At 40.8% G+C, this 13,039-nt stretch overlaps 1 protein-coding gene across 3 annotated transcripts in view; it reads right to left on the bottom strand.

The window, feature by feature from the left end:
* The window catches only part of LOC118147244 (uncharacterized), a 67,112-nt gene extending 58,243 nt beyond the window's left edge, over nt 1–8,869 (bottom strand). For all 3 annotated transcript variants that reach the window (XM_035271965.3, XM_035271967.3, XM_035271968.3), the window contains exon 1: nt 8,745–8,869. In XM_035271965.3, the coding sequence (XP_035127856.3) occupies nt 8,745–8,767 (23 nt within the window). In that variant the 5' untranslated portion in view covers nt 8,768–8,869. The remainder of the gene's footprint in view (nt 1–8,744) is intronic.
* Nucleotides 8,870–13,039: the final 4,170 nt, after the last annotated feature.

Below are 13,039 nucleotides of genomic sequence, written 5' to 3'. Positions count from 1 at the left end.
AGTGCATAAGTGTTACAGGAAAGGGATCCTGATCCAGACACAAAGAGAGGATTCTTGGATCTCACACAAGAAAGAATTGAGGACAAGTCTGCAATGCAAAGCAAAAGCAAGTTTATTAAGAAAGTAAAGCAGTGAAAGTACAGTTACTCCATAGACAGAGTAAGGAGTTCCTGAAAGTAAAAAGAGGGACGCGTCCACCCTAGGTACAATGCTTGTATATATGAGATTTAAAAAAAGATCTTAGGGAGATGTGATCTGCTACAAGGGTTTGTGATAAAGAATTAATTTTCTTATTACTATATTTTGCAAGAATCAGTACTATTATCTTTAAAGCAAAATTAGGAATGACTGTTCTCCAGATATTAGGATATCTGGACACTCCAAGCCTGGATCTGTTTGGTAAACATTATTGATTTGTTCCCTTAACCATAAACATCTAGGGGCTAGGAATCCCTAACTTTCTGGGGATGCAGCCCAGCAAGTCTCAGCCTCATTTTCCTCGCCCTCACTCAAAACCGAGTAACTCTGGTTCAAACAATTCTGACATAAGGATTTCCTTTCCAAGAGTACATACAGTAAGGAAAGAAAAGGAAAAGAGGGACTTTACTGTGAAGAAACATGATGGACACCATCTTAGCCAGGTGATCAAGGTCAGCATCAACAGGGATAAATCTAACCAGTATCCTCAAAACTGTCAAGGTCATCAAAAACAAGAAAAGCCTTAGAAACTGTCACAGCCAAGAGGAGCCTAAGGACACATGAGAGCTAAATGTAATGTGGTGTCCTGGACAAGATCCTCCAACAGAAAATAAAATTCAGGGCTGGGTGTGCTGGCTCATGCCTGTAATCCCAGTACTTTGGGAGGCCAAGGTAGGTGGATTACAAGATCAGGAGCTCAAGACCAGCCTGGCCAAGATGGTGAAACCCCGTCTCTACTAAAAATACAAAAATTAGCTGGGTATGGTGGCGGGCACCTGTAATCTTAGCTAATTGGGAGGCTGAGGCAGGGAATTGCTTGAGCCGGGGAGGCGGAGGTTGCAGTGAGCCAAGATCATGCCACTGCACTCCAGCCTGGCTGACAGAGCAAGACTCCATCTCAAAAGAATATGTAAATAAAAATATACATAAATAAAATTTGGCAGAAACTAAGGAGGTCTGGATAAAATATTGACATTAGCTAATAATAACAAATCAATATTAGTTGAGTAATTGTTGCAAATATACTGTACTCATGTAAGATGTTGGTTATAGGAGATATTGAATACAGGGTAGGTGGGTGCTCTTTGTACTAATTTCCTAATTTTTCTGTAAATTCAAAACCATCCAAAAAGTTAAGACTATTTTTAAAAAATATTCAACTATCACAATATATTAAATCAACAATTTAAACTAGGATAATATGATTAAATCAATAAATACTAAAAAGGCTGTTTCTGATTTTTTCAAAAATTCTAAGTAAAATGATTAAATATGATAATGATTAGTCATCAAGAGAAAGTTTTATACCAAAGAGTAAAACACAGAGCCAATTTTATCCATCACTTTCAAGCTAGAAATATCATCTGTCACTATTATTAAACATCTTTTTTCGAAATTCTACTCGATATAATTAGATCAAAAATTGATATAATCAGGGCCAGGCACAGTGGCTCATGCCTGTAATTCCAGCATTTTGGAAGGCCAAGGTGGGCTGATCACCCAAGATCAGGAGTTCAACACCTGCCTGGCCAACATGGTGAAACCCAGTATCTACTAAAAATACAAAAAGAAAAATAAATTAGCCAGGTGTGGTGTCGTGCACCTGTAATCCCAGCTACTCAGGAAGCTGAGGCAGGACAATCACTTGAACTTGGGAGGCAGAGGTTGCAGTGAGCCAATATTGCACCACTGCACTCCAGCCTGGGCAACAGAGGGAGACCCCATCTCAAAAAAAAAAAAATTAATCAATTTAAATATTGGAAAATAGGCAAAACCATTCAAGATATTTTAGAAAAGAAAAAAAACAGGTCAAGTGTGATGGCTCATTCCTGTAATCCCAGCACTTTGGGAGGCCAAGGAGGGTAGATCACCTGAGGTCAGGAGTTCAAGACCAACCTGGCCAACATGGTGAAACCCCATCTCTACCAAGAATACAAAAATTAGTTGGGTGAGTTGGCACATGCCTGTAGTCCCAGCTACTCAGGAGACTGAGGCAGGAAAATTGCTTGAACCCAGGCAATAGAGGCTGCAGTGAGCTGAGACTGCGCCACTGCACTCCAGCCTGGGTGACAGACCAAGACTCTGTCTCAAAAAAAGAAAAAAAGGAACGATCCAAGATGGCTGCTTGCTAACATCTCGGGATTGCAGCTCCCAGTGAAAGCACAGAGAACAAGAGGACACCACACTTTCAGACAAATTTTTGTCACTCACGGAGCAGAAGATTCCCAGTGGAGGAGCTGCACGGGTTGCCAGTGCGACTCTTGTGGCTGGTGCAGTGGTTTTGCCGGCACCTCGGTGCGGCAGCTCTTGGTGCAGAGTAAATGGGACTGGCTCCCCTTTTGACCGAGGTTTGGAGCTCCGGGAAGGCAGAGTCCCCTATTACGGACTCAAGAAGGAAGCCAGACTGGAGATTCCCAGGCAGAAAAGCACCATCAGTCTTAACGCCGCTGATTTGGCCGGCGCAGTGGGTTGCTCATATTTCGGCCCTGGGAATTAACAACTTGGACGTCCACTCAGAGACCTAATTTGAAAGTTGGTAATTACAAAAACGACAGGTGGATAAATTTGCAATGATGGGAAGAAACCAGCATAAAAAGGCTCACAATATTCAAAATCAGAATGCCTCTCCCCCTAAAGAGGATCACAGTTCCTCATCAAGGGAACAAGGCTTGATGGAGAACGAGCGCATCCCATTAACAGAATCAGGCTTCAGAAGATGGATAATAAGAAACTTCTGTGAGTTAAAAGAACATGTTGTAGCCCAATGTAAAGAAACTAAGAACTTTGAAAACAGGTTTGACGAAATCCTAATGAGAATAGACAACTTAGAGAGGAATATAAGTGAATTAATGGAACTGAAGAATACAGTACAGGAACTCTGAGAAGTATGCACAGGTTTAAACACTCGAATTGTTCAAGCAGAAGAAAGGATATCAGAGGTTGAAGTCCAACTTAATGAAATAAAACGAGAAGACAAGATTAGAGAAAAAAGGATAAAAAGGAATGAGCAAAGTCTCCAAGAAATGTGGGACTATGTGAAAAGACCAAATTTACGTTTGATAGGAGTACCTGAATGCAACGGAGAGAATGAATCCAAGCTGGAAAATATTCTTCAGGAAAAATTTCCTAACCTAGCAAAGCAGGACAATATTCAACCCCAGGTAATACAGAGAACACCACAAAGATATTCCTCAAGAAGAGCAACCCCAAGGCACATAATAGTTAGATTCACCAGGGTTGAAGCGAAGGAGAAAATACTAACAGCAGCCAGAGAGGAAGGTCAGGTTACCCACAAAGGGAAGCCTATCAGACTTACAGCAGATCTCTCAGCAGAAACTCTACAAGCCAGAAGAGAGTGGGGGCCAATATTCAACATCCTTAAAGAACAGAACTTTCAGCCCAGAATTTCATATCCAGCCAAACTAAGCTTCACAACTGAAGGAAAAATAAAATCTTTTATGAACAAGCAAGTACTCAGACATTTTATTACCACCAGGCCTGCTTTACAAGTGCTTCTGAAAGAAGCATTACACACAGAAAGAAACAACCAGTATTAGCCTTTCTAAAAATATACCAAAAAGTAAAGAGCATCAACATAAAGAAGAATTTACATCAATGAATGGATAAAACAGCCAGTTAACATCAAATGGCAGTAATCCTAAATTTAAATAGACTAAATCCCCCAATCAAAACATACAGCCAAAACCCAACGGTATGCTACATCCAGACCCATTTCACATGCAAGGATACACAAAGACTCAAAACAAAGGGATGGAGAAAGATTTACCAACCAAATGGAGAGCAAAAATAAATAAATAAATAAATAAAAAGCAGGAGTTGCAATTCTCGTATTGGATAAAATAGATTTTAAAGCAACAAAGTTACAGTGGTAAAAGGATCAATGCAACAAGAGTTAATGATCCTAACACCCAGATACATAGAGACGTAGACTCAATGAGACAGAAAATTAATAAGAATATCAAGGACTCGAACTCAGATCCGGAACAAGTAAACTTAATAAATATTTATAGAGCTCTCCACTTCAAATACACAAAATATACATTCTTGTCAATACCACATCACACCTACTCATAGGTTTAAATGAAATGTTGATTGGCCATTATTAATACCCATTTTTTTTTTAGAATAAAGCAACATTTCCATTCTCTCTCCCTCTTTTTCTTCCTTTCTTCCTCTCCTTCACTCTTTTATTTTCTTTCCTTCTCTCAAAAAAAAAAAAAAGAAATCAACTTGTAGACCTCTAGATCCAGGTCAGCAATGTCTCTCTCACTTCCTGATTTCCTTCCTTCCCTTCTCTCCCTCCCTCCCTCCCTCCCTTCCTCCTTTCCTCCCTTCCTGCCTTCCTCCCTTCCTCCCAAAAAAAAGGAAAAGAAAAATGAACTTAAACTAATAAGTAAATTTGGTTAAATCATTGCATATATTTTCTCTATGAACAAAAATAAGAAATGGAAATGGAAAATCATGTCATTGAATAGCAACTAAATTCAACATGAAATAAAAATAACATCAAATACCTGAGTTGAATTTGAATAAAATTTTATAGAGGACATTAAAACTAAGTAAATTGAGAGACACCATATCTGAATGGGGAGACTCACTATCACAGGAATAAAAATCCTTCCAATATTAATAATGTATGGATAGGCCAGGAGTGGCGGCTCATGCCTGTAATCCTAGCACTTTGAGAGGCCGAGATGGGCAGATTGCCTGAGCTCAGGAGTTTGAGACCAGCCTGGGAAACATGGTGAAACCCCGTCTCTACTAAAATACCACCCCCCCACAAAAAAAATCAGCCAGACGTGGTGGCGGGCACCTGTAATCCCAGCTATGTAGGAGGCTGAGGCATGAGAATTGCTTGAACCTGGGAGGCAGAAGTTACAGTGAACCAAGACCATGCTACTGAACTCCAGCCTGGGCAACAAAGTGAAACTCTGTCTCAAAAACTAACTAAATACATAAATAAATAATATATGGATATTGCTGCAGTTCTTACACAATGTGTTTGAGCTAGCTAAAAGGATTTCAAAAATTATATGGAAAAATAAATGCTTGAGAATTGCCAGGACACTAAATCAAAGAATAATAAGAGGAAATTGCCTTTAAAGCCACTATATGGTGGAGAATGCTAATTGCTCCCTGCATTCTATGTATATACAACCTAAAGTTAAAATCTTGGAAAGACCAAAGGATCACAGTCATATTCAGTCACACAAAGGTCCCTTTAAAGAGATTAAGGGTGTTGCTTTCAGATTGTCTCAAACAATTAAATCTCCAGGGAGCTTAAGAGCATTGTTCCTCAGCCTCTCAGCAGGAGCTAAGATAGTGAAGGGTTTATCTAGGGAGATTTGTAGTGTTTCATCTAATGTAGTTAACACATTATGCAAGCACACGAAAAGACCCACACATTTCCTGAGAAATCTGTGTCAGTCAGTTTGTAGTGGAAAAGGCAGACCCAGCACAACATGAAAAGGGATTGTTGAACCTCCAAAATTCTAGCAGGAAGCAGGCTGAGAAAACAGATGCTACCTTTCCTTTTTATTTATTTATTTATTTGAGATGGAGTTTCACTCTTGTTGCCCAGACTGGAGTGCAATGGCGCGATCTCCGCTCACTGCAACCTCTGCCTCCCAGGTTCAAGTGACTCTCCTGCCTCAGCCTCTGGAGTAGCTGGGATTACAGGCATGTATCATCATGCCCAGCTGATTTTGTATTTTTAGTAGAGATGGAGTTTTTCCATGTTGGTCAGTCTGGTCTTGAACTACTGACCTCAGTTGATCCATCTGCCTCAGCTTCCCAAAGTGCTGGGATTACAGGCATGAGCCACCGTGCCTGCCCTACCTTTCCTTTTTTATTTTTTTAAGGATCATGCAGAGGGAAAAAATAGAGTCCAGAGGATGGAGCCAAGAACCATGGAGAATTATTTTCAGCAGAAATAAGACTGAGTTTTAAAATCTGGATTTCAGAATCGCTATGGACCAGTAACACCTGTGTGCCTCCTATTTGCCCCTTTTTTGAAAAAGACTGTGTGTAGAGGTTATCTTGTGCCTGTCCCACCATTGTATGTTGGGTGATATGGTTTGGCTGTGTCCCCACCCAAATCTTACTTTGGATTGTAGCTCCCATAATACCCAAATGTTGTGGGAGGGACCCAGTGGGAGACAACTGAATCATGGGAGCAATTTCCCCATGCTGTTCTTGTGGTGGCAAATAAGTCACATGAGATCTGAAGGGGTTTCCTCTTTCATTTGGCTCTCATTCTCTCTTTGCCTATCATCATGTAAGATGTGGCTTTGCTCCCCCTTGCTTTCCACCACGATTGTGAGGCCTCCCCAGCGATGTGGAATTGTGAGTCAATTAAAAACCTCTCTCCTTTATAAATTAATTACCCAGTCTCAGGTATGTCTTTTATTAGCAGCATGAGAACAGACTAATACATTGGGTGTGGAAGATGGGTAGATATCTCATTTCTTTAGCTTTAGAAATCCACAGATCAATTGGAACTGTGCTCAAGGAACTGTATTTGGGGAACTATACCCATGGCCTCAGGAAGGAAGTGGCCATGATGGCATAGATGGAGGCTGTGCAGAGGCCCAAGAACACAGGCTCCTGTCACCGAGACTGTCTGATTGCCCAGCCTGTCAGCAACAGAGACAGATGCTGAGCCACCTGTGCTTACCCCTATGGCAACCAGCCAATGACTTGGTGGCAAGTTTATTACAATGGACCCTTTCTATTCTGGAAAGGGCAGCAACTCATCCTAACTGGAATTGATACAAGTTCTGGGTAAGGGTTTGGCTTTCCTGCCTGCAGAGCCAGAGCCAGCACCACTATGTAAGAACTCACAGTGGGAATCATTTACCGATGTGAGATCCCACAAAACCTAGCTTCAAACAAGGGTGATGACAAAGGAGGTGCAGCCATGGGGCCATGACAACAGGATCCACTGTTCCTAACATGTACTGCATCCTCCAGAAGTTTCCAGCCTGACACAGCAGTGGAATGGCCTCTTAAAGATGCAGTTGAGGTGCTGACCTGGAGATGACACCCTATGAGGATAGGAAGCTATTCTTCAAGATGCAACACACTCCTTAAACCAACAGCCGTTAGATATGCGGTGTTCCTGAAAGGTAGACTTCATTGAAATGGGGACTAAATGGTGGATAGGGGAATGGCTTTTCTCACCGTCCCACTTGGGGAATTTGTGTTTTGTTCCTCACAACTTCAGATTCTGTGGGACTAGAAGCCTTAGATCCCGAAAAAAAGCATGCTTTATCAGGGGTATAGAAAGAGTCCTGCTAAAGTAGTAGATGCCACGGTGCCTACTCGGGTCCCTTCACCAGCCCATGCACCTATTACTGCAATATAGGCTGCTAACAGCTCATGTCTATCTGCCCCCTCTCCAGGGAATTGCCCTGAGGTGATATAGCTACTTTCCCCAGGGAGTGATCTTTCCTCCAGGTGTAGATTACAGCCAATGACCGAATGAAACAGATGATAAAAGGTAAGCCCCTTACCTCTAGGGGAGGTCAACTATGATGCAGTTTGTCTGCAATGCTTATAACTTGCGGATCAGACCAGGTTCAACTTGACCTGACACCACATCCTTGCTTAGCTCCTTCCCCTGCCCTCTCCTGTTTCTCTCCTTCCCCTATAGGTTTTTCCTGAAGCGCACATCTTCAATACATCATGTGCCCCCAAACCACTGTCTCAGGCTCTGCTTCCAGGGAAGCTGAGCTAAGACCCTTCCCCCAGCTATATGGATTGCTTCAGGGAAAACATAACTTCAGCTTGTCCAATTAGGATTAACCCCAGAAATCTGTTGAGAGTCAGGTTATGTGCCTGGAGGTGCAGCCACTTTGTCCCCGTGATGGGGGCTTGCTTGCGGATAGAACCAGCACTGAGGAAAGTGTGGTGAGAGACAGAACGAGACCAAGTCCTGAGGACATTGCTTATGCCCCTAGATTCAGGCAAGCATTTGTCCTTCAACACGCACTTTTTAGTTCTGCTTAAACCATTTTAATTGTGTTTGGGAGGCCCAACTGGCACACCTGCACACACACTTCCTCCCCCAATCTCTCTGGGACCTTCCTTTCTGCACAGCTACAGTGGTCAACGTGAAGTGCTTATAGAAATGGAAGGAGGACATGTCGGATCCTAACACACCTTAATTATCCCATAACAGAGGTGGTTGTATCTAGTATCGTTTTTGTTTACTGTAGTAACCCTTGCTTTTCATTTTTAAATGGCTAACTCACACAATATTGTTAGCATGAACTCTGTTAATGAAACATATTAAGACACCTAAATGTATTATAAAATAAGCGATCCCAGTTAACAAAGAGCTCAACACACAGGGAAAACAGGAATGTGATTATTCCTGTTTCTGAATACATCTAGAGGTCAGCCAACAGCACCACATTCAGAGCATAAATTGTAAAAATCCCATAATCCACCTTTGATTGACAGTCATGAGAGAGTAACCACAGAGTATCAACAAGGAGAAAAACATGGACGGTTTTACTTACTTTGTTGGGAAGATGCTTTTCATTCTCCAGAGGAACAAACAGATAATTAGATTCACCCTAAATGTAAGAAATCCAGATGGTTTACCAAGTCACAGGAATCTATGTCCATCTACAGTAGAGTTCTGGACTGGCATCTCCCAGCAACCGTTAGCTGACTCTGCTGCTGATGTCACAGAGAGTATTGCTAACAGCAGACATCATAATTTATGCATGGAGCTAAGAGAGGTCTGCTCTTTCTGCTGTACTGAAGGTCCCGCTTATTCACAGAAATGAGAACTGGACTAAAGTCTGTAAAAGAAGCTAGAAGTTTTAATCAATTTAGGCATAAAAAATAAGGTTCAACCATGAGTCTTCAAAAATTCTTGTGAGAAACTGAAAGGAAATTAGGCTCAGGAACTAATGAAACCAAATGATGAATTGCTGAGCCCTTTAATTTGGCTTTTTCTTTCCAGTTATCTCACATGTTATCTCACAAAATCTCATAAGAATTTGATTCCTGAGTGAATTTTCAGTCTACTGTTTCAATAATTCTGGCTTCTGGAACAATAAAAGGAATAGGTGCTTAAATTGGAGAAAAAATTGATTTAAAGACATATTTGGTATGTATTGTGTCTCGAGCGTTTTCCATACATTATCTCATTTATTCCCCAGAATGATTTTATTAGGTAAGTATTTTCTATTTCCTTTTTAAATTCACAGGTAAAACTTGTATATATTCATGGTATGCAACATGGTGTTTTAATATATGTACACACTGTGGAATGATTAGGCCATTTAGCATGTACATTATTAGATAAGTATTATTAACTTTACAGTTGAGGAAACCAAAGCCCATGGAGGCTCAAAATTGTGCCCACAATTTCAGAGCTGATAAGTAGAATGAGACTGGATTCAAATCTACCAACATGATACCAAACTCTTGTCTTTTGTGAGTGAGAGGGTGAGGAACATCGAGGCATATGAATGGTGCCAAATCTCTGAGGATTATTTCCTGTTCAATTATCATCCATTCCTTGACTTGCAATACATTTCTAAATATTACAGTGTTTGAGTTGTGTCTGGTCGGGAATCAGAAACCACCATTCAAGGTATTTGAAAGAGAGGAAATTTGATTCAAGGAATTAATTACAAATGCGTTAGGAGGGATAGTGATTCAGGCAGAACTTCTGGCTATGGTCAAGTGAGGAGGTAATCAAATCATCTTCCCTAAAAACAACAACTATAAAGATGGACAAAGTTGCCAAAAAAAACCAAAAAACCATTTCAGCAGGTTGGAAAGTGACCACAGGCAAACAACAATCTGAGAAGTGTTTAAGTGTTTATGCCTGAGCCCCTGCTAGTCTTTGTGGAGATCTGAGGGATAAGTCTCAGTTATTCCAGTCATACCGCCACCCCCTACTCCCAGCTAGATCAATATAGGGTTTCTGCCAGGGAGGACAGCCCACGAGGACCAGCAGCTTCTCAACTGCCACTGAAGGAAACTCCCTCCGTTAGGAGCAGTGGATAACACCCACAGTCAGGATCAGTGAGTGAAACTGATTTCCCAGAGGCAGGAGAGTGGGGAGAGCCAAGGTCAAATTTCTACTACTCTGCGGTTGAGGTTGTGATTGGGGCAAGCATATTCCTGTATGATGCTGTGCACATGTATGGCAGAGTCTGAGAATCCTCCAGCTCTTCACACACTCCTAGCTGACACGAAGGCTTTGTGTAAGCATAGAAGACTCAAAAATGGCATTAGAAAGCAGAACACGGAAGACCTGAAAACAGTCTGATTTTTTTTTTTTAAGATGGCGTCTCATTCTGTCACCCAGGCTGGAGTGCAGTGGCAGGATCTTAGCTCACTGCAATCTCCACCTTCTGGGTTCAAGTGATTCTCCTGCCTTAGTATCCTGAGGAGCTCAGATTATAGGGGTGTGCCACTACGACTGGCTAATTTTTGTATCTTTCATGGAGATGGGGTTTCACCATGTTGGCCAGGCTGGCCTCAAACTCCTAGCCTCAAGTAATCTACTTGCCTTAACTTCCCAAAGTACTGAGATTATAGGCCTGGCCCCAACAGCCTAAATTTTTAATGTGGTCCCCTATCCATACTCAAATGCATCAGCCGAGGATGCAAATCTTATTGGCTTGAGGTATTTGGATACTATCTAATAATTCACTGACCGCTAAGCTGTGCATAGAAGTTGAAGACCAGCCTGGGCAAGATGATGAGACTCCCATCTCTACCAAAAAAAAAAAAAAAAAAAAAATTAGCCAGGTGTCATGGTGTATGCCTGTGGTTTCAGTTACTCAGGAGGCTGAGGCAGGATGAACCCTTGAGCCCAAGAATTTGAGGTGGCAGTGAGCTATGATAGTGTCACTACACTCCAGCCTGGATGACAAAGCAAGACCCTTGCTTTAAAAAGTATATAAAAAATAAAAATGTGTTGTTGAAGAGTACAATAACCAAAGTAAAGAATTCATTAGAGGAGTTCAACAGAAGATTTAAGATGGAAGAAGAATGAGTCAGTGAACTTGAAGATAGATTAAGAGAGATTATCCGTCTTAGACAACAAAGAGAGGAAAGACTGCAGAAAAGTGAACACTGCCTCGAAGACATGTTGGATATCTACTGTACCTGTACTTATGGGCATTTGAGATGCGAGAGGAAGAAAGGGCAGAAAAACACTTTTGAATAAACAATGGCTTAATACTTCTCAAAATAATGAAAACATTAACCTACAGATCCAAGAAATTCAGCAAACTTCGCCAGGCACAGTGTCTCATGCCCAGCACTTTGGGAGGCCGAGGCAGGTGGATCACGAGGTCAGGAATTTGAGATCAACCTAGCCAAGATGGTGAAATCCCGTCTCTACTAAAAATACAACAAATTAGCTTGGCATGGTGGCCAGGCATCTGTATCCCAGCTACTCGGGAGTCTGAGGCAGAGAATTGCTTGAACCCAGAAGGTGGAGTTTGCAGTGAGCCGAGATCGTGCCATTGCACTCCAGCCTGGGCAACAGAGCGAGACTCCATCTCAAAAAAAAAAAAAAAAAAAAAAGGAAATTCAGCAAACTTCAAGTAGGGGAACCACACCTAGACACATTATAGTCAAATTGTTGAAAGCCAATAACTCTTTTATTACTGAAAGCAAAAGGTATAGGGGACATTTAATACCATTAACAGCTACTTCTCCTCAAAAATAAGGCCAGAAGGTAGTTGCACAAAATATTAAGTGCTGGGAAAAATACCAACAATTATCCAAGAATTCTATATCCAGAATTTAAAAGTATCTTTCAAAATGAAAGTGTGGAGCCAGGCGCAGTGATGTTTGCCTGTAGTCCCAGCTACTTGGGAGGCTGAGGTGAAAGGATTGATTTTTAACAAAGTTGCCAAGACAATTTAACATAGAAAGGAAAATATTTTAACAAATAGCCTGGGACAACCGGATATTGACTTAAAAAATTTAGACTCTGTCCTTTACACAAATATTCACTAAAATGGATTATATACCTAAATGTACAAGCTAGAATTACAAAACTTTTAGGAAGAAAAGGAGAAAAACTTCCCCACCTTGAGTTAAGCAAGGAGTTCTTAAATATAACACTGAAAGTACAATTTATAAAACAAAAAATAAGTAAATTAGAATTCATCAAAATCTAAAATTTTTGCACTATAAAAGATACCATAAAGATTTTTCTTTTAAAGCCACAGGGTGTGATAAAGGTTTACCAGACATATATCTGATAAGGGGCTTGTATTCAAAATATATAAAGAACTCATACAACTCAACAACAAGAAGTCAAGCCAATTAAAAACAAGCATAAAATTTAATAGACATTTCACCAAAGAAAGAAGACAGATAGCTAATAAGCAAATAGCCATGAAAAGATACTCAATAGCAACCTAATCATCAGTGAAATGCAAATTAAAACCACTGGATACCACTACACAGATGCTCGTCAACTATAATAAGAAAGACAGACAGTACCAGATCTTATCAAAGATGCAGAGAAACTGTACCCCTTGTGCATTGCTGGTGAGAATTTAAAAATGGTAGATCCACTTTGGAAAATAGTTTGGCAGTGTCTTAAAAAGTTACACATAAGTTTACTATGCAACACAGCAATTCCATTCCTAGGAATTTACCCCAAAGAAATGAAAATGTATGTCCACATACAGACATACCTGTGAATTATTTCTAATAGCCAAAAACTAGAAACACAAAGGCCCATCAACTGATGAAGAGGTAAACAAAATACAGTATTTTCCTACAGTGGGATACTGTGCCACAATTGAAAGGCACAAACTGCTGA

This window comes from Callithrix jacchus, chromosome 14 (genome assembly GCF_049354715.1).
Source record: "Callithrix jacchus isolate 240 chromosome 14, calJac240_pri, whole genome shotgun sequence".
Classification (NCBI taxonomy): domain Eukaryota; kingdom Metazoa; phylum Chordata; class Mammalia; order Primates; family Cebidae; genus Callithrix; species Callithrix jacchus.
The sequence above is the reverse complement of the archived record's forward strand: the minus strand, read 5'-3'. Positions and strand labels throughout refer to the sequence as shown.